Here is a 19,944-nt window from a genome sequence, read left to right as displayed (position 1 = left end):
GGGCTGTTCCCTGGGGAGCCTGGGCAGTGCCCAGCACCCTCTGGGGCAAGAAGCATTCCTGACATCCAGCCTGACCCTCTGCTGACACAGCAAGCTTGAGGCTGCCACTGGCTCCAACGTGACAGAAAGCCCGGGGCAGGGAGGCTGGGCAGTCACACAAGCTGCACCCAGCCTCTTCTTCCCTCCCTCCTGCAGCACTGGGGCCGTGCTGGTGGCACCCAGGGCAGAGCCCAGCCCCTGCCCTGCAGAAACCACGGTGTGAGGAGCACAGCCCTTTGCCATTCCCAAGGCCTCCTGACGGTGTCCTGCAGCACACTGGGACCAGCAGGATGCTCTGGGCAGCTTTTTGGCCGCTCTGCTTCCCTGCAGCCTCGTGCCTGGCTGGATGTGTGCTTGCCCCAGACCTGCTGGGCCCTGGGAGCAGTTGCCTGGCCCCTGCTGGTGTCACCTCTGCCTGGGAACCATCCCCTCACACCTGAGACTGGATTCCAGCCCCACCAGCCGGCCCTGGTTTCTGACCTCCTGGCAGGATGCATTTCACAACCCCTGCCTGGTTTGTGTCTCTGTTGCTGTAGATACCAGCAGCTTCTGCCTCTGTGTGTTTGCTTGTTTTTCTCATCTTTCTACGGCCTTACAGACATAAAAACTGTAAAAGCACATAAGTTCAGGGTTTCCAAAGGAAGCTGTGGTCTGAGACATGCAAAGAAATGTCAGTGGTAGAGAGTTACACTTGTGGTTAGTGACTGTTTATTTGTTTTGCTAAGTAGAAGCAGGTGTTACAGAGGGTATTTGGGGAAAGAGGAGAAGGGCTGTGCTGCTCAGAGGCTTGAAAACCCTTCTCACCAGCGTTAACTATGGTTTTCAGACACAAGCAGCAGAATGCAGGCGAGAGAGAGAAGGATTTTGTTTGTCTTTCAACACGAAGGTTAAAACCTTTCAGCTTTGTCCTTTCATTTTCATTTTGTGTGTTACAACTTGAGAACCTTATTATCAAGGACTGCACAGAGATGATAGTGAAGCAGCAGCAAGAACCCCAAATGTGCTCACCAAAACCCCTACAAGTGCTCAAGGAGAACCATGAGAGGTTATTAAAATGCCTCGGGTGCTGCTGTGGGATTGAAGTATAATATATGCAGGAAACTTTGTGTATTTAAAGGGTTACTCTCTGCCATTTACTGTGAACTATTTTAAAAATTACTGTCTGACAAGGAACTACCAGTGCACTAAAAATTCTTCTCTGGAAAGCTAATGTTTGTATCTCTTGGCTGCCACCGGTTGCTAACATGATGCTCAGTGTTTGGTCTGTGCTGAAGCTGCCTGTATCCAGGAATGTTTGTCTTCATCACTGTTGAACGCTCCTAAATCGAGGCTGGGGCGTGCTGTGGGGTCTGCCCAGAGCATGGGCTCCAGGGAGAGCAGACAAGTCTGGCTGCGTCTCAGATATTTCATGATGTTCAGGAGAAAATGCCTTGAATTTAATCCAGGTTATTTACATCGTTTCTATTTTTTTTTTTTTTTAATCAGGTTCACATTTTTAAGGGGCGCTTTGTGAGAGAGGTTTAATTTCCTGTGTCAGGATGTTATTTGTAAGTGCTGTAACCAGGATTTGGGCAGGGTTCTGTTCTTTACCTCTCTCAGGTAGGACACTTCCTGCTCTCTGCTGGCAAATTGACTCCCCTGTACCTGGGCCCCAAACCAGGCTGACAGGGCACATTTCCCACTGTGCACAATTTTCAGGGCTAATTTTTGCTCTCAGCTTTACAGATCTGCGTTTGTTCTCCCTTCCTGCCCTCACACACTGTGAGCAATTAACTCCTCTAAAGCATGTGAATGAAAAGTCCACACCAGAGCACATCTACATGCATTTTAAAAACCCCTCCTTTGAAATGGAACCACTTATGCATTTTCACATTTACTGCTATTGTTTCCTTGGTCCACAAAGTAGAATTTGACATGGGTGCAAGGTTTATGTCCAGCTCCCACTTTACACTCTGAGCAGTTTGGCATCTCTGCAGGGCTCAAGGGGCTTTTAAGCAAGGAGAGCTCCACAGGTGGGTCAGGCTGCAGGGTCAGTGTCTGTCCTTGAAGACAAACACAGGCTGGAATTCTTGACTCACTCAAAGCTGTGCAAAGACCTAAAATAAATAGAAAAGGTGAATAAGAACCTTTGAGATGTGATGCTGCCTGTGAGGCTCTGGGGAGGACTGGGGCTGTCTCCATGAAAACACTTCCTGAACTGAAGCTTGAAGGGGGTTTTGTGTTTAATTATTTGGGTGATCTCTTTGCGCCTGGGTGTGCTGTAAGTGCTGATGGGGGAGTGGGTTCACCTGCTGGGGTTTTTTGTGACGTTGGCCAAAGCTGGGAAAGGCTCTGAGCTCTGCCAGTGGAGGCAGGAGGAGAAGGGCAGCAAATGGGAGAAGAAACAGAGAAATTCCCTTTGTAAGGTACAGTTTGTTGAATACATTTTTCATCTGGGTGGGGAATTGCTGAGTGCCTGAGAAGGGGGAGCTGTGCAGGGCCAGCGCGTGTCTGTGGATGCAGCTGGAGATTTCCGTGTGGGCACAGCAGAGCCCTGGCTGGGCCATGAGCAGCTGGCGTTGGGCAGAAAGGGCCAATAAAAAGTGTTTGTCCCCACTGTCACCCATGGGAGAGGACGGTGGGGCCAGCCCAGCAGGGTTTGTGGCCCTGATAGCCCAGGACAGGGCAGGGCTGTGCCTGCCCGGGGCTGATAAGGCTGTGGCAGCAGCCCTGGGGCTGAGGGTGGCCCTGGCACAGGGAGCGTCTGGGGCTGTGCTGGGTGCAGGGGTGGTGAGCTCGGGGCTGGCAGCACGGGGAGGGGAAGGGAGTGATTTCAGGGCAGGCAGAGAGCCTGCAGCCTGCGGGAAGGAGGTGGCTCTGCTGGGGTTCCTCTCCAAGCTGTTGCTCCCTGTTCCCAGTTTCCCAGTGTTGCAGTGCTTGGCAAAGGCTGGCTTGTCACCGTGCACTGCTTTTGTAGGAGCAGCAGAGGCTCATCCCATCCTGCACCTCCAGGAATTCATCCCATCCTGCACCCATGGGGCTGGGGATGTGCTGAGGGTCAGGGCTGCATCCCTTCCTGCACCCCCAGGGCTGCATCCCATCCTGCACCCAGAGGAATTCATCCCTTCCTGCACCCCCAGGGCTGCATCCCTTCCTGCACCCCTGGAATTCATCCCTTCCTGCACCCCCAGGAATTCATCCCTTCCTGCACCCAGAGGAATTCATCCCTTCCTGCACCCCCAGGAATTCATCCCTTCCTGCACCCAGAGGAATTCATCCCTTCCTGCACCCCCAGGGCTGCATCCCTTCCTGCACCCCCAGGGCTGCATCCCTTCCTGCACCCACAGGAATTCATCCTTTCCTGCACCCCCAGGGCTGCATCCCTTCCTGCACCCCCAGGAATTCATCCCTTCCTGCACCCCAGGAATTCATCCCATCCTGCACCCCCAGGGCTGCATCCCTTCCTGCACCCCCAGGAATTCATCCCTTCCTGCACCCCAGGAATTCATCCCATCCTGCACCCCCAGGGCTGCATCCCTTCCTGCACCCCCAGGAATTCATCCCTTCCTGCACCCACAGGAATTCATCCCATCCTGCACCCATGGGGCTGGGGATGTGCTGAGGGTCAGGGCTGCATCCCATCCTGCACCCCCAGGAATTCATCCCATCCTGCACCCCCAGGGCTGCATCCCTTCCTGCACCCCCAGGAATTCATCCCATCCTGCACCCAGAGGAATTCATCCCTTCCTGCACCCCCAGGAATTCATCCTTTCCTGCATCCACAGGGCTGGGGATGTGCTGAGGGTCAGGGCTGCATCCCATCCTGCACCCCCAGGAATTCATCCCATCCTGCACCCCCAGGAATTCATCCCATCCTGCACCCCCAGGGCTGCATCCCTTCCTGCACCCCCAGGGCTGCATCCCGTGGAGCAGGAGTGTGTGTGTCACAGTGTCCTCGCAGTGTCACTGCCACCGCTGTGTTCCAGCTGCCAGGGCCAGCTCTGGCCAGGACACAGAGCCATGGGAAGGTCGCTGCCAGCAGGGGAAGGGGCTCAGGGAGCAGCGAGAGGAAGGCTGTGTGACAGCAGGCTCCAGGGCAGGTGTGTCCCAGTGGCAGAAGTGGGGACCTTTCTGCGAAGGCTCATCCATCACTGCATTGTTTGGTCATTAATTTCCAGTTCATTTAATTAACTTCCAGTTTATAGCCACTGAGGGAGACCTCCCCTCCCGTCAGCACACAGGTGGGGTTAGGGCACAGTGAGGGGAGCTGGGCTGCTCCCTCCAGCCCCAGGACAGCGGCTGGGAGGGTGCTCAGCAGGGTTTAGGAGGAGCATCCCCCTGACCTGTGCATGGGAATGGAAAACCGCCCACCCCCAGCAGTGCCTGTCCCCTGCCATCCTCAAGCCCCAGGTCTAACTTCACAAACGGCCTTTGCTCTTCATTGCAGAATTTGGGTCTTGGTCTCGAAAAATAAAAGCACCTGTTACATCACAGCAAAAGGCAAGAGCCCAGAAGTGCCTAAAAGCCCTAATTGTGATGCCTTCCCATGGCCCGAGCCCAGACTGGTGGGGATTAAAGTGAGGCAGAGGGGAGGCAGCAGCCCTGCTGGGTCAGCAGCTGGCTGCAGCAGGAGCACAGGCTGATGCCCAGACTGCCCCCACCTCGCTGCTCTTTGGGCTGCCGTGGGCTGCTCCTCTGCCAGGCTGCCTGTGGCCAGCACCCAGCAGTGCATGCAGCAGCAAAAGCCTTCACAACATTAATGAAAGCTCTGACAAAGGGAAGCGAGGGGAACTATTGTCTCCTTGGCCTTCTCCTCAGAGCGGCTGCGTGTAATGAGACTTTTGGTTATGCTTGTGGCTTCTGTGACAAAGCTGTGATTTAGGGGCTGTCTGCTCCGAGGCAGAGCTGCTCGCACAGGCCAAAGTGCTGGTGAGTAATATTTTACCACAAATTGTTGTAACTGGAGCTCGACGACTGCAGTAGGAAGGAGGGGGGGACTGCATTTGATTTATTAGATGACTTAGTGCAATTTGCAGAGCAAGCTTTGTGCTGGTGTGGCCGTGGATTTGCAAATCCAGCAAGTAAAAGTCCACGGGAATGGGACTGGGGAGGGGAAATCTCCGCGGTTTGCTGCCACCATGTCCAGAGGAGAGGCCTGGATGTGTGGGGGGCACGGAGGCTGCCAGCCAGCTTTGGGGACCCACAGCAGCTGGGCACGCCCAGGAGCCGTCCCCGTGTGCGCCCAGTGGGAACCATGGAATTGCAGAATGGAATCATTAAGGTTGGAAAAAAGTCCAAAATCGAGTCCAACCTCTGATCAAACGCCACCTTGTCAGCTAAACAGAGCACTGAGTGCCACGTCCTGGTGTTCCTTGGACCCCTCCAGGGATGGGGGCTCCAAATCTCCCTGGGCAGCCCCTTCCACCCTTTGCTTGGAGAAATCCTTCCTGAATTTCTTCCTGCATTTTAGCATGGCCATCGGGTGTAAAACAACCCCTCTGGGCAAGCAGAGCTCGCTCCCTCAACCTTCAAGCCGAGCCACAAGCCCAAGGGACGCTGTCCTAAACCCCAGACTTTTCCTAAACCCAGCCTGTGAAGCATCTTTAGGGTGAGTTTAGGAAGGAAGTGTGGAGGGCAGGCGGCTGCCGGGCTTGCATCACTGTGAGAATTCAGGTCATGTTTACTACAGGCAGCTGGAACACGATGATCTCAGATGGTAACAAGTAACTCTGAGGGGAGAGTTAAAACATTCAAGCTGTTTTGTAAGCACCTACTTTGCTTTCTTTCCAAACCCAGTTTGGCTGTTTGCAAGGATTCATTTGTCCCCCTAAGAACCTGGTGTCATCTTGTTGAAATAAGTGAAAAAGAACAAGAGGTTCCCCTTCCTTTTAATTTCAAGTGGAAAAATGGTTTTGTCTTTTTTTTTGTTTGGATGGGTTTGTGCTGTTGATTTTTTTTTTTAAGGCCCCAAAACAACAAACAAAGCCCCACGGTCCAGCTTCCTTTCTGCTCCAGCAAGGAGAGATACCTACGGTCTGAATGCTTCTGGCCTCTTGCAAGCTGACCTTGTGTAATTTCCTCTATTTACATTTGGCCAGCACTGGCCTCATTGACTACAAGAGTTTATACAGCCCCTTTGGAGAGGAATACCAAGGATTGCTGCGGCACGTCCTGCCCACATTCTCCTATTTACTGTGCTGCTAGATAGATGTGGAGTGCTACTGAATAAATATATCCTTATCCTATTTTGTTCTTGCTTTAATGCCTTTGTACCAGGATAACAGAGAAGGTCACAGGCAATTAATTTAAACCAGGTGGGAAAAACAACTCTTAAAATCTTTCTGTGCAGGGAGACATCTGATAGTGCTCCAGTTAAATGTGCTTTTATTTACGTGAACTGTGTGCAGGCTTTGCAATGCATTTTTGGGGGGTTGTTTTTGAGGAAACTGTTGTAAATAATGTTTGTTCACTGCTGTAAGCGAGCCAGAGTTGAATTTGGACACAGATTCTCTTCCCTGGACTTTGGTGCTGGCATTCCAGCCTGCCCTGCTGGCATGCACGGCTCACCTCTGCAGCCAGAATGGAAACAGCTCGTACCTAATACACATCAGCTGGTGATGATTCCCTGGGCAAGCAGAGCATTTGCAAACCTAATGCGTGCAGTGGTATTTGGGACGTGGCAGCACTGCTCCTTGTAGGGTTTGGGGATGCTGGCCAGGGTGAGCAGGGAAGGGCGGATCAAGAAATTAGGTTTGAGGGAGAGAGAATTGCTCTTTAGCACGACTAATCTGCTATTTAGTGGCTTTTGGGGAGGGTTTTAAAGTAGATTTTTCTGATACACGAGTTGCTCAGCCTGGCACGGAGAAAGTATTCAGCAATTCGGCGATGATAAAATAATTACGTGGTTGTGTGCCCATGAGGACACGAGGGAAACACTCCCAAGTGCCACCAATTCAGGCAGCAGTTGGAAGAAAAGGCTCTCTCTGGTCAGGGCTCCCGGGGTGAGGGTTCACAAGGGCACCCTTGAGGTCAGCCCTAATCCACAGCTTGCAGGCAGCTCCTGCAAAGAGCTGGGATTGCCCAACTGGCAGGGGAAGCAGGGCCACTTCAGGCTGGAGGAGTGGCATGTGACAGCTCCCCACAGCAAACCCAGGGATGGAGGAGAGGGAGAGGAGAAGTTTCTTCACTGTGTTTATTATTAAAATAAGAAAACGGGGGGAAAAAGAGAAGAAGGGAAAAAACCAGAAGAAAAAAAAAGGAAAAAGTTTATTGCAAATCTCAGTGTTTAAGAGTATTTCCAGAGTCCACTTTGTTACAAACAAATCAGTAAATCCTGCTTGTGCTGTGCCCTCACACACACACACTCACCACTCGCTCCCCTGCTCGTGCCACGATGCAGACAGGAACAGAAACGGACTGTGAGGTCAGTGACAAACGTAGTATTTGATCTGGATTGGAAACTTGGTAAAAAAAAAAAAAAAAAGAGAAAAAAACCAAACTAAATACAGTAGAACCTCGCAAATCTGCAGAACAGGGAGCTTCCACACACACGCAAAACCTGGAGGCCTTAATTCCACTTCCAAGCAGTTGTAATAGCAAAGTGCTGTAGTGAGGTCTCGTATCACAAAGACTTCAACAACCTTACAAGGATAGGCTACAGAACATTTACCAAAACGCTTGAAGTATCATAAATTAACAATAAATTAAAAGTACATCGTAATGCAACGTGGCTATTTGTTCACTGATCACTGGTTCACACAACTCTAGTTCTCTGTAAGGGATCTTCCAGTCCTGGGTGCAACACAGCGAGGTTCTGCTGGCCGTGATAAAGTGCTGAGGCAGAGGAAGGACACGAGACCGCAGGTCCCGGGCAGTGAGGATGAATTGCTCCAGCCACTTGGTTGCAAGAGTGCCTGTTTCTTTTTTTTTTTTTCCTTCTTTTTTTTTTTTTTTTTTTTTTTCTTTTTTTAAATTTTTTTCTATTTTATGGACATCTAAGACAGAAAAAAAAACAAATCAAGCACCTTCCCAAAAAAGAGGTTGTTCTTCTTCTTCTTTTTTTTTTTCTTTTACAGATTGTCCCACATTTCTATGGCTGGTAAAACACAGACAGGTCAGTGTAGCAGTTAATGGATGATGCCACTTCCACTTAAGTACACAGAAATGGTGGCTTGGGGTTTCTTTTTCCCCCAGACCAGAACAGACTAGTTTGATTTGTCCCCCTGAGTTGCCTAGAGGCGAGAAGATGCATATAGGTGGGGTAAGCAAGCTCGTGTCACTGTGAGCAGGAGTCTCTCCCATTAAGACTGAATGAACAGCTCAGATGTTGTCTTTTATCCTTCCCTTTATGCACAGGCTCCACTTCATTTCTTACTGAAGTCAGCAGCAAAAAGTAAGAAGCCCCTTGCTGACTTTAGGGGAGAGCTGGGGAAGGGGGTGCAGCTCGGCCCAGGCACCCCAGCACCCCATGGGGGGCAGAGTGACAGGGGAAGGTCCTGGGGGGCCACAGGCAGCTGGGGCTGCAGCAGAGATTTCCTTGTGCACCTGTGAGCCAAGGTTTCGGGTAGATTAAGACATCCTGGGCCAAATCCTCCCTGTGGGGTGGGCTGGTTCCAGCAGCCATGCTGGGTCCGTGGGCACCAGCTGAGCCTTTTTCCATGGAAAGAGATGCTGGATCTGTAGTTCTTTTTTTTTTTTTTTTCTTTTTAAATAACTGGGTTACTTAAGACTTACCTATTAAAAACAGCTACACTTTATGCTGTAAGAATAATTTTCCCAACAATTTCACAAGCAATACAAGATAGGCATTGAAGAGATTGATGTAAAGACAGCTTTCCGTTATGCAAAGATCATTTTTCCTCTCCAGTTATTTAAGCTAACCTCCTTTAACAATCTCAGAATAAATTAATAAATACTAGTTAAATTAGAAACAGTACATCAGGTCTGACTATCAACAGAAAACAGTTCTAAGGAACCCAGTTGGGAGAAGAAAAATGATCTCATGAAATATGTGCAGTAATAACTGGCCATAAAGACACACGGAGCCTTTGATTTCCCAGCATTATGTGACATTCAAGTTAAGATCATTAGCAATGGTTTCTAATTGTCAGCTATCTAGCCTGGCCTCCTCCTCCTCCAAGCTAAAAGGTGAGTCTGTATCCCTCCAGAAGAAGATTCAGTTGGCTACTGGTGGTGTATGAAATGCTCGTCTCCAGTTCGTATCATCGGGTCTGTGTGGAATTCGTGGTAGGGGATGGGTGACAGTCAGAGGCTAAGCTGCTTCTGCTGTTGCTGTTGTCAGTATTTATACATCAGTTGGACCTTTACCTATGCTTGTTATCAGGAAAGCAAGTGTGCATCACATCTTCATGCTAGACAGAAGTTATTCTTATGTGACTATTTGTATTTTCTATGGAGCTTTCCATTGTTGGTTAAAAAAATTCTGCCTAATATTTAAAAAAAAGAAAAAAACTTGTTGGTAGCAACTGTTCACATTTAAAATTTCACATTCCCTTTAGAATGGAGTTTTAAAACGTGGAGCAGAGCTGACATTTCCCCCAGCCTTACACTGAGCACATTAGATGGAGAAGGAACAGGGTTTTTTATACCACGCTGTCAGAGCCTTTTCCTGAATTTTCTGCTTTTCCAATATCCATGTCTATAAAGTCATCTGGTAGTTCTGGAGGTGGCCCTGCCGTGCTCTCCTCCACCTGCTGCTGCTGCTGCTGCTGCTGGTGGCACAGCCCAGTCTTGCACGGCCTCACCAGGGCCAGAAACATGGCCCCCAGGACCATGCCAGCAGCACAGGAGTAGAAGGCTGAGCTGTAGTTCTTTGTCGTATCCACCAAGACACCTGAAAAAAAACATTTACAGCAGTTAGCCACAGCCCACTCCCCCCCGCCCTGCCCTCCTGTAGGGCTTTAATCTGCGTTTTATCTGCGGCCAAAACTCGGTGACAATCGGATGCCACGTTAAAAAAAGTAAACCCACTGTGTTCTGGGGTACACAGTGACAACTCCAGGCGAGTCAGAAGCCCCTGGGCACTGCGGGGATGCTGAGCCCGAGGTGCATCAGGCATCTCTTTGTTCTGCCAGACTTCACCTTTCTGCAGTGCGTGGCACAGGCACAGCGAGAGGGACTCGCCTCTGCTTGTGCCTGAAGTGATGCCAGCTTTGGGTTTCTAACAGGATCAGGGTAGCACTGCAGTATTTCCCTTCCCTCTGAGGTTCCTCAGTGCCTCATCCGTGGGACTCTGCAGAGCTGCATTGCAGTCTTCTGGCTCTGGGAGACTCCCAATAGTGGTTGCAGGGCTTTTAGGGGAGTGCTGCGATTAGTACTGCCAGAATACCTTCTAGACAGAGATCAGCACCAACAGCTGTCAAACATCTCCAGAACAAAACCAAGACCAAAGTCTGAGTTACCTGCAAGGGGTGGTCCAGCCAACCCAGCTAAGCTCTGAATGAAGACATAGACTCCAGCTGCAGAGGACATCCTCTCAATGCCAACCACGTCGTCTTCAGCCAGGAGGGGAATATGCGTGCCCGCTACCGTGCCGAGCATGAACCCAAAATAAACGCTACATATCATCAAGCCCCAGAATCCAGAGGCAAAAGGGAAGGCAACCAACGCTACCGACAGCAGGATGACGCAGATGAGCTCGATGTAGATCTTGCGGATGGGCTTCTTGTTGAGAAGCCAGCCTGCAAAAATCCTCCCGAAGACCTCGGCGATGGCCATGGCTGACAGGATGTAGGCAGAGTGGTCTTTGCCGATGCCGAGGCTGCGGCTCAGGGGGATGATGTAGAGGGAGGGAGCGAAGAAGCCCAGGGTTGCAAACAGGCCAAAGAATGCATAACAGATAAAGCTATAGTCTCTCATCACAGAGAAGTCCAGTAGTTTGGTTTTTGGTTCTGGAGGGGTGCTGTTATTGTCAGTGGGGTTCTGTCCGTGTTGCTTTGGTTCTTCACTTTTCGGCTCTGCTTTGGTTTTTCCAGGCACATTGCTGGGTGAGGTAGTTATATCGACTCCTGAGTCTATGGACTCTATTGAGGTGCATGTTTGTTCGTTTTCAAGCATGTACTTTGTCTCTGTGGGCTCCTCTGGAGGCTGTGCTTTCACTTCTTCCTGCTCTCTGATGACGATGGGGCGCAGCAGCGATCCGCAGGCGGTGATGCCCAGCTGCAGCACCCCGACAGAAAGCATGCTGTACCTCCAGCCAATCTGCTCCTTCAGGGCTGTGATTGCTGTGGGAAGAGGAGAAGTGTAACTGGGAAAGCCTGTAGTTACACCAAGGAATTGAATTTACAGCCAGGGAAGGGACTGGAGATTCGCCACTGGAGGGTTCCAGGCGCCTCTCGAAAAGGCTGAGCGGGGGTCCCTCTACCCAGGGGTCTGGCATCTTCCTCCCCTCTGCTGCAGCAGACAGAAGCTAAAAGCTGTGTTTCCTGCCTGGCTAGCAGATGTCACCCTCTAGGTAGCCTCTTTTGAGGTTTCAGCAAGTCTGGGGACAAAGGGGGCGTTGTTTTCAATGAAGGAGGGCATACTCAGTGCTTGAGTTCCCTTTCTCAGCTGCCCTCACCCTGAAACCAGCTAGGAAAGGAAGTCTCTTAGCTCTGCTCAAAGGCGCACGTCACTGCTTAATTACCAGCCTTCCTTTGCACCCAAAGCAGCTTTGCAGTGGGGATTAGCCCAGAGCACACGAGCACAGCAGAGCACATAAATCTCCAAGGGCAGAGGTGACAGGGCCGTGACGCCTGGGGACAGGTCCCCAAAAGGCTGGAGCACTTTGGCAGCTCGTGCTGAGCGCAAGCCCAGTAACCTTTAGGAGCAGTTCTGTGCACTGTGTGTTTTAAATAGCTGAAGTTTCTCGGGCTTATTTTTAGCCTGACAAATCTATATAGGGAGCCCGGCGGGCTGTGTATCAGCCAGGCATGTCCTGCGCTGGCACATGGCACCGGGGAGAGCTCGGGCAGTGTCACACCCGTCCCTGGCACTGCTTGTCACTCTGCCTGCTGGGTGCCACGGGCATGTGAGCAACCACTTGTGGGCACCGACTTGGCCTCTGGCTGCTTGCTTGGGGAAAGGATTGTGCCTTTGGCACTCCCAGCACGTGGGCACCGTACCTGGTGCAAAGGAGAAGACAGCGAAACATTCCCCTGTAGATGCCACCGCTGTGACCAGCGAGCGCCTTTTGTCAAAATACTGTGATAAAATGGTGACAGTCGGGAGGAAGGAGAGGCAGTATCCAAGGCCTGTGAATAAATGCCAAAAATTGCCATAACAACAAGTAAAGGAGGGGGAAACACCGATGCAAGAACACGTTAAGTCGGCTTTCCCGGTGGTCATTACAGTATCATTTCGGCCAACTCAGCAAGTCACCCTGGAAGAAAATCATTGGGGAAACCAGAATGTTATTTTTGTGTAAATTGGAAGGGGGAAAAGAAAAAAAGAGAAAAGGAGAGTAAAAACCCAAACCAAGAGACCCAGCCTCCCAAACCTGCTAGATAATGCCTTCTGCTCCCAAACAGCCAGTGAGGTCCACTTTGAGGACCTCATCTGCTTAAAGTATTTGAGCCTGCAGCAACTGTTCCCCTAAGCAAGGCAAGCTCCCGGCCATGGACATGAACAGGACACCCAGGCCAGGCTGGAGAGGGAGAAAAGTATCAGGAGAAGAAACCAGAGACAGAGGGAGCGTTAGAGGTTTTGAGGTCTCCCCAGCCATCCCAGTTCATCAGAAGCGACCGGTGCTGCTGCACGAGCTCAGGGCCGTGCCCGGGGTGGCACAGGCAGAAAGCCAAGCCTGGGGCCCATCCTCGCTGCGGGATCAGCGCAGGGTGGGCAGCAGCACCAAGCACACCCCGTGTGCAGGGAGCCAAAGCCCCGTGGCCGGCGGGAGGGAGCAGCGTGTGGCAGGTAGGGGACAGGAGGGTGACTCACCGGAGACGATGCCGATGGTGACGTACATGTCCACCACGCTGCGGGCGAAGGAGGCGATGACCATGCCGGTGCTGACCAGCAGCCCCCCGGCCATCACCACCAGGCGGTGGCCGAAGCGGTTGCTGAGGACCGTCGACAGAGGAGCTGGAGAAGGGAGAGAGCTGTGGTCAGCACCACCTCAGCAACTTCACAGCCACCATCTCCTGCAGGGGCTCTTCTCGTACTCCTGCCCGGGTCCCCATGAGGTGCCAGCCCCCTGCACAGCACAGCATCACCCTGGAGCCACCCTCGGAGCACTGCACAGCTCACAGCATTTAGGACGTGCGACAAAATCACCGTAACAGACTTAAAGACAAGCACGTGGCAGCTTGGGACAAATCTCCAGCCACATGCCCGGACACCACCAGATTTCAGCAAGGCTCGAGTTATTTCTAATCCTTTTCACTGCAGAGTTTGGTTTGAAAACTCTGGTTTTTGCCCCTTGCTGGTGAGACCTGAACAACTGGGTCAGGCTCAGTGACACGGACCCTGTCCCTGCACCACCCACGGACAAGAGCTGGGGCTCAAAGGGACTGCCAGGCTGAGACGGACATTTCTTGGCATTTGAGGAGCAGCCTCTGAGCTTTATGGCTGTGATTTCATTTATAATGGAGCCATTAGAGGCACAAAAGTCACAGGTGCCAGGTCCTTGCATGCTGAGTCAGCAGCACGACTGCCCCTTGCACCTGCACTGAGCGCCTGCTCCTCTTACCTGTGAAGGTCTGTACAAACACACATATGGATATTATCCAGGATATCCTGCTGTTGGTTTCGTCAAAGCTTTCCATCAGGTCGTTGAAGAAGACTCCAAATGATTTTATGATGCCGTATGTCAGGGCTTCCACAACAAAGAACGCAAAAGCGACTGTCCAGCCCCATCCTCCGTCAGGCACTTTAGTATAAACGTTTGCAGAGGTGCACGGCATCTTTACAGCTTTGACCGTCATTTTGGATCTGGAAAAAGAGGGGAGAGGCAGCCAGGCATCAGTTTGAGTTGAATTTTGCTGGAAGAGGCACAGCCTGGGAGCTGTAGCACCCCTAAGGCACCATGAGCTGGATCCTGTGCTGCCAAGTGTGGGAGTTGGGCTGATGTTTGTGCCTCTGTCCCTCCGTGGGCTCCTTCCTGCTGCTGCCCTGTGAGCCCAGCACCAGAAACTCACAGCTCAGCAGCCGGGCGAGCTGTTCCCAGCAGCCAAGCCTGGGAGCTGGGAGCTGTCATCTGTCTGTCGGTGCATGGGGGCGGATGGATGCAGTTCGTGAAAGATCCACCGCGGAACCCAGCGCGGCTGGGCTGGTGGAGCCGCAGAGCCCCCGGGGCACCCATCCTCCCCAAAACGACAGCTCAGGGCTGCCCAACCCTCAAAAGGGGGGTGGGGACATCCCTGCTCCCACCAGCTCCCCTGCAGCCCTTGGCACCACTGCCACACCCCAGGGCAGGGCAGCTGGACGCGATCAACCCATAAGACACGGGGTGTCCTCAGCCCTGCCCCGTGTCACCCGGGGGCTGTGGGTGTGCAGGGGTGGCTTTGGTGCCAGGTGGAGCTCCCCAGGGAACCCCAGCACTGCCACGACTGCACAGGGGGACAGCAGCAGTGTCACAGTCGGGGAAGACACAGTGCTGGGGTCACCACCACAGCCGCACAAGGGGGACAATGTCACAGTCCTGGGCTCGCTGCCACACCTGCATGGGAGTCCCACGGGGCAGGGTCAGCACCACACCTGTGCAGGGGGACAAGTGCCAGGGTCACTGTCACACCTGCATGGGGGTAGCACTGAGCCGAGGCCACTGCAGCACCACAGCTGTGCACGGGGACAGTGACAGGATCACCTGCACCGGGGGGTTGGTCCTGGGCTCACTGCCACACCTGAGCGGGGGGACAGAGCCGGGGTCACTGCCACACCTGAGAGGGGGGACAGAGCTGGGGTCACTGCCACACCTGTGCGGGGGGACAGAGCCGGGGTCACTGCCACACCTGTGCAGGGGGACAGAGCCGGGGTCACCGCCACACCTGTGCGGGGGGACAGAGCCGGGGTCACTGCCACACCTGTGCGGGGGGACAGAGCCGGGGTCACTGCCACACCTGAGAGGGGGGACAGAGCCAGGGTCACCGCCACACCTGTGCGGGGGGACAGAGCCGGGGTCACCGCCACACCTGAGAGGGGGGACAGAGCTGGGGTCACTGCCACACCTGCGTGGGGGGACAGAGCCGGGGTCACCGCCACACCTGAGCGGGGGGACAGAGCCGGGGTCACTGCCACACCTGTGCAGGGGGACAGAGCCGGGGTCACCGCCACACCTGAGAGGGGGGACAGAGCCGGGGTCACCGCCGCACCTGAGCGGGGGGACAGAGCCGGGGTCACCGCCACACCTGAGCGGGGGGACAGAGCCGGGGTCATCGCCACACGTGTGCTGGGGTTGGGGGGGGCACACTCCTGGGGTCACCGCCACACCCGCGTGGGGGGTGCCGGTGCCAGAGTCACCACCGTGGGACACAGCGCGGGGTCGAGCCCGGCGCTGGCTCCCCGCAGCCACCCCGGCGCGGCACCGAGCGGCGGCCGCGGGCAGCGCCCCGTGTGCCGCCCCGTCCCGGCCGGACCTGCGGCTCGGGCGTGCGCTCCCCCCGCGCCGCCGTCCCCGGCAGCCACCAGGCATTTCCCTCCTCCATTTTAGACTCGGCTCCTCGGCACCGCGCTCCGAGCCCGGGCGGCCCCGGCCGCAGCCCACCGGGGAACTTCGCACGGCGGAGCAGGCGAGTGCGCGGCACCGGCCCCGCGGCCCCGCGGGAGCTCGGCCGGGCTGCGAGCCCACGCGAGGGGACCCCGAGCGGGGCAGGGGGGTCCCCACGGCCCGCAGCCCCTCCTGCGGTGCCGCATGGCGGGTGCGCGGCTCCCGGGGGATCCTCTCCGCCAGGGATGGAGCGAGGCGTGGGCTCCTGCATCCCTGCGGTGCCGCCCGCGCCGGGCTCTGCTGCAGCCGGGCAGGGCGAGGGGCACGGGCGGGACCCCCGAACTTTGTGGGAAGTGCCTGGAGACCCCCCGAGAGAGGGGACGGGGCTGCCACGAATTCCTGTGTCACTGCACGGGGAATAAGGCGGGGGAAAAGCAGATCGGGAGGAAGCGCGCTTAGGGAACAGAAAAAATAAGATAATAAGGGAAGGAAAAACAACGCAGCGAATCCGCAAACCTGGGCATATGTTATGCACATTTAAAGATTAAAAGAAATAATGATGGCCGGGGATAAAAATTGAAAATGAAGAAGCCGGAGCGCAGGGGCCCGGCGTGGCCCCCCCTTCCCTGCATCACTTTCCCAACATTTCAGCCCTGATTCCTGCATCGCCGGGGCCGCGGGCTAAAAATACAGGGATGCGGGCGAGGGGAGGTGGGGAAGGAAAACGCTGGAAAAATGAAAAAAATAACGTTAAAAAGCGCCCCAAAAGAAGGGGAAAAAAATTTAAAAAGGGAAACAAAGCCCTCCCCCACCCAGCTCCCCCGGAATCCCCGGGCGGGAGCCCCACTCACCCGGTGCTGCGGCGGGGTCAGGGGCTGCCCATGGCCCGGGAGGGCGAGCGGGCGACCCTCGGCGAGGAGGCGGCCCCGCTGCCCGCCGGCCTCCGGCCGCTGCTGCTCCCGCTGCCCGCGGCGGCGGCTGCTGCTGCTCGGTGCTCGCTCGCAGCCCTTTTATACCGGCTGGAGCCGGTCTCCGCCGGCGGCTCCGCAGCGCCCATGTGCGCGGCGCCGGGCCCGGCTCGCCCAGCGGCGGCACCGCGTGTGCGGGAGGGGCGGTGCAGCGGGGCGGCCCCGCGGGGTCCCGCGGCCCCCGCAGCCCCCGGGCCGCGCCTGCCCCGCGCGGGGCGCTCCGGCAGGTGCTCCCTCCGGAGCGTCGCCGCGATGCGGGGTGCGCAGCATCGCCGGGCTGCGGGTGGGATGCGGGGAGCCCCCCCGCCGGTGCTTGTTCGGTGTGTTTGTGCCCTGCGAGCTTTGGGTGCTGCGCATGATGCGGTGGTAGGGGAAATATGCCCCTTACTCGTATTTTTAGGGGCAAAACATCTCCTTTAGTTGCATTTCTAGGGAAAAACGTCGCTCTGGGTTGTATTTTTAGGAGACGCTTCCTTTAGTTGTATCTTTAGGGAAAACCTCCTTTCCTTTAGGGAAAATCTCATTTTGTTGCAATTTTAGGGGTAAACATCCTCCTTGGTTGCATTTTTAGGGCAAACATTTTCCTTGCTTGAATATTTAGGGGGAACCATCTCTAGTGGTTGTATTTTTAGAGGAAAACATCTCCCTTAGTTGCTTTGTTGCTTTTTTTGCTTTCTCTTAGTTGTATCTTTATGGAATACATTTCCTTTAGTTGCATTCCTATGGAAAAACATCTCTGTCACTTAAATTTTTAGGGGGAGCTGTCTCTCTCAGTTGCATTTTTGGGGGAAACATCTCCCTTGGCTGTTTTTTTGGTTGGTTTTTTTGTTTGTTTGTTTGTTTGTTTGTTTTTGGGTTTTTTTGTTTTTTTTGTTTTGTTTTGTTTTTTTGTTTTTTGGGAAATCATCTCCTTTAGCTAGACTTTTAGGGAAAAACATGCTCTTTTGTTGCATTTTTAGGGAAAAACATCTCACTTAGTTGCATTTTTTTAGGGAAAAACATGTCCCTTGGTTGAATTATAAGGGGAAAACATTTCCATTGGTTGCATTTCTAGGGAAAACCAAGTCCTTAGTTGGATTTTTAAGGGAAAACATGTCCTTTATGTAGGAAGCTTAAAAAGTAGGGATTTGTGAGTGAAGCAAAGCAGGAGAGACCAACTCACCACTTACAGGGATGGGGAGGGAGGGAGCAGGGGTTCAGTCACCCTAAAATCACAGAACATCCTGAGCTGGGAGGGACCCACAGGGATCATTGAGTCCAACCCCTGGCCCTGCACAGACACCCCAAAAATCCCACACTGTCCTTGGGAGCATGGTCCAAACTCTCTTGGAGCTCTGGCAGCCTCAGCTCGATACTGCTGCTGCATGCTGCTCCTGCTCTCCTGTGCTGGGCACAGATGGATGCTGCCAGGAGGATTTGGAGCCTTGCACCGTTCCTTGTGACTTGTGGGCCACTGGCTTCTGCCTGCAGGGAACAGCAGAGGGGTCAGAGTGGGTGGGTGTCCTCACCTCTCCTCACCTGCCCTCCTGGGATCTGCCCCCTGGGCTGGCCCAGGAGCCCACCACAGTGTGCTGGGTTATTGTGAAACCTGCTGGTCCTGGTTCACACCCCTGGACAAAGCAGCCAGGTTAAAATGTCCCTGCACTGCAAGGGCTGCTGTGTTTGGTTTGGCCAGAGTCCCTTCTGCTGCTTTTCCCTTCCTTTGTCACAATGGGATTGCTGGTGGGACAGCACAGCCAAGGGCAGCAGGTAGCTGGGGCAAAATTCTCCAGATTGCCCAAAATGAGGCAAATTGTTGCTTTTGCTCAGGAACTTTGGGAAAGCTGCTGCTGGTTTCTCTTGGCAATGCTGGCCCAACAGCTGCTGCTTCCAACGAGTGCTGATGCTCTCAGGGAGGTTTCAGCAGCTCCACTCCTCACAGTCCCCTCCTGAACAAGCTGAAATCCATCACAAATCCATCAGAAATCTGAGTACTCAGCCATGGGAGTGCGCCCTGTGTGTCCTTGAGAGCCTCCTATCTCTCTGTCCCACAGGAAAACCCCTTCCCCTGAGGGAGCCTTTGAGGTGGGTGTCCTTTACCCATGCCCTGCTTTTTAGGGGTACAGATAAAGGGTGACCACCCTTTATCTGGCCCTGCAGAGCCAATATCCCGTTATACAAGCTTTTCCTTGGGAATGGGTCACCCTCCCCTGCTGAAATTCTTCCTGGTAGCGACAGTGCAAGTGGTTGTGGGACAACAAAAGAGGTTTGCGCCTCCAGGGGAGAAATAAGAATGCAAATATCTTTGGCATGAAAAACCCAAAGCGATTTGCTCCTTGGTATTTCTTGTCAGTACTTTGCATCTGTCTCTGCCTCACCTTCCCATTCCTTTCCTTTGGGCTTTCCAAGAGCAATAAGGCTCTGGGGAGCCAAGGGGGCTGCAGGGGCCCTGTGGGGGGACAGGGATGGTGGCTGCAGCCTCTCCAGCCCAGAGCTTCCCAGCCCCACTGTAAAACCTTTTTCCCCCATGCTGTTTGCCCACTTTGGGGGAATTTCCCTGCTGCTTGGCTTGGCTTGGCTTGGCTGTGCCTCGCTGGGATCCTTTTCCCCGGCACATCCGTCTTGGGTCCGTCCCGTGCCTGGCAGCTCTTGCACCAGGACGTGCCTCTCCATCATCCCGGGAACTCCGGCAGGCCGGGAGCAGGGCTGGTGTCTGAGGGCTCTGTAATCCTCAGGGAAGCAGAGCAAGCCTCCTGTCTGTGGGCATAAATCAGCCAGGAGCTGGAAAACAGGGCGGGCTGGGAAGAGCAGGGGAGCGCGGGCCCCTGGATGGCTCAGGGACTTCCAGTTCATTTATTCTGCTGGGGTTTGCCCAGCCCTGCTCGGCATGTGAAATGTTTTCTCTGAAAGACCCAGCAGTGAGATGGGTGAAAAACATTCTCCTGTCCCAGGAGCTGGCAGAAATCCTGGTAAATCTGCTGAAGTATGTTTTTGTCGGTGCTGCTTGTTCTGTGAGGAGAACTAGTATAAACTATGCCAGTAGAAAACCTTTTTCCTGGAATGAAGTCCTGACTGTGTTCAGAGCATTGTCAGGACGGTTGTGCTGGGAATGGAGCTTTGCTGGTAGACATGTCAGCCCTGGGGAGGCCCAAGGGGGCAGACACAGAGCTCCTGCCCCTCTGCCCCACGGGCAGACCCCTCACCAGGTACCCGCTGCCCTTCTCTGCTCAAATCAAAATCTCTGGATTCTTAAATTGCAAAAAAAAAAATAGATTTCTTTTTCTGCCCCCTGAAAGCGTGTCTGCCCTGCCATCCATCCCCTCCAGGCTGTGGCTG

At 54.0% G+C, this 19,944-nt stretch overlaps 1 protein-coding gene across 2 annotated transcripts; it reads right to left on the bottom strand.

Moving 5' to 3' along the window:
• Positions 1 to 8,700: 8,700 nt before the first annotated feature.
• Positions 8,701 to 16,733, bottom strand: SLC16A6 (solute carrier family 16 member 6). 2 transcript variants are annotated; one of them, XM_068210020.1, is made up of 6 exons: positions 16,513 to 16,733; positions 13,706 to 13,947; positions 12,955 to 13,098; positions 12,141 to 12,269; positions 10,440 to 11,261; positions 8,701 to 9,871 (listed from the first exon to the last, which is right to left on the bottom strand). In XM_068210020.1, the coding sequence occupies exons 2-6, from the start codon at positions 13,938 to 13,940 to the stop codon at positions 9,621 to 9,623; spliced, it is 1,581 nt and encodes a 526-aa protein (XP_068066121.1). In that variant the 5' UTR covers positions 13,941 to 13,947; positions 16,513 to 16,733; the 3' UTR covers positions 8,701 to 9,620. The 2 variants fall into 2 exon arrangements, with proteins under 2 accessions (XP_068066121.1, XP_068066122.1); XM_068210021.1 differs by lacking the exons at positions 13,706 to 13,947; positions 16,513 to 16,733 and having other exon boundaries at positions 12,141 to 12,397; positions 12,955 to 13,094.
• Between the last annotated feature and the right edge of the window lie 3,211 nt (positions 16,734 to 19,944).

The sequence above is a fragment of the Anomalospiza imberbis genome, chromosome 19, assembly GCF_031753505.1.
Source record: "Anomalospiza imberbis isolate Cuckoo-Finch-1a 21T00152 chromosome 19, ASM3175350v1, whole genome shotgun sequence".
NCBI classification, from domain to species: domain Eukaryota; kingdom Metazoa; phylum Chordata; class Aves; order Passeriformes; family Viduidae; genus Anomalospiza; species Anomalospiza imberbis.
Note: the sequence above shows the minus strand (reverse complement) of the source record. Positions and strands in the feature narration are given on the sequence as shown.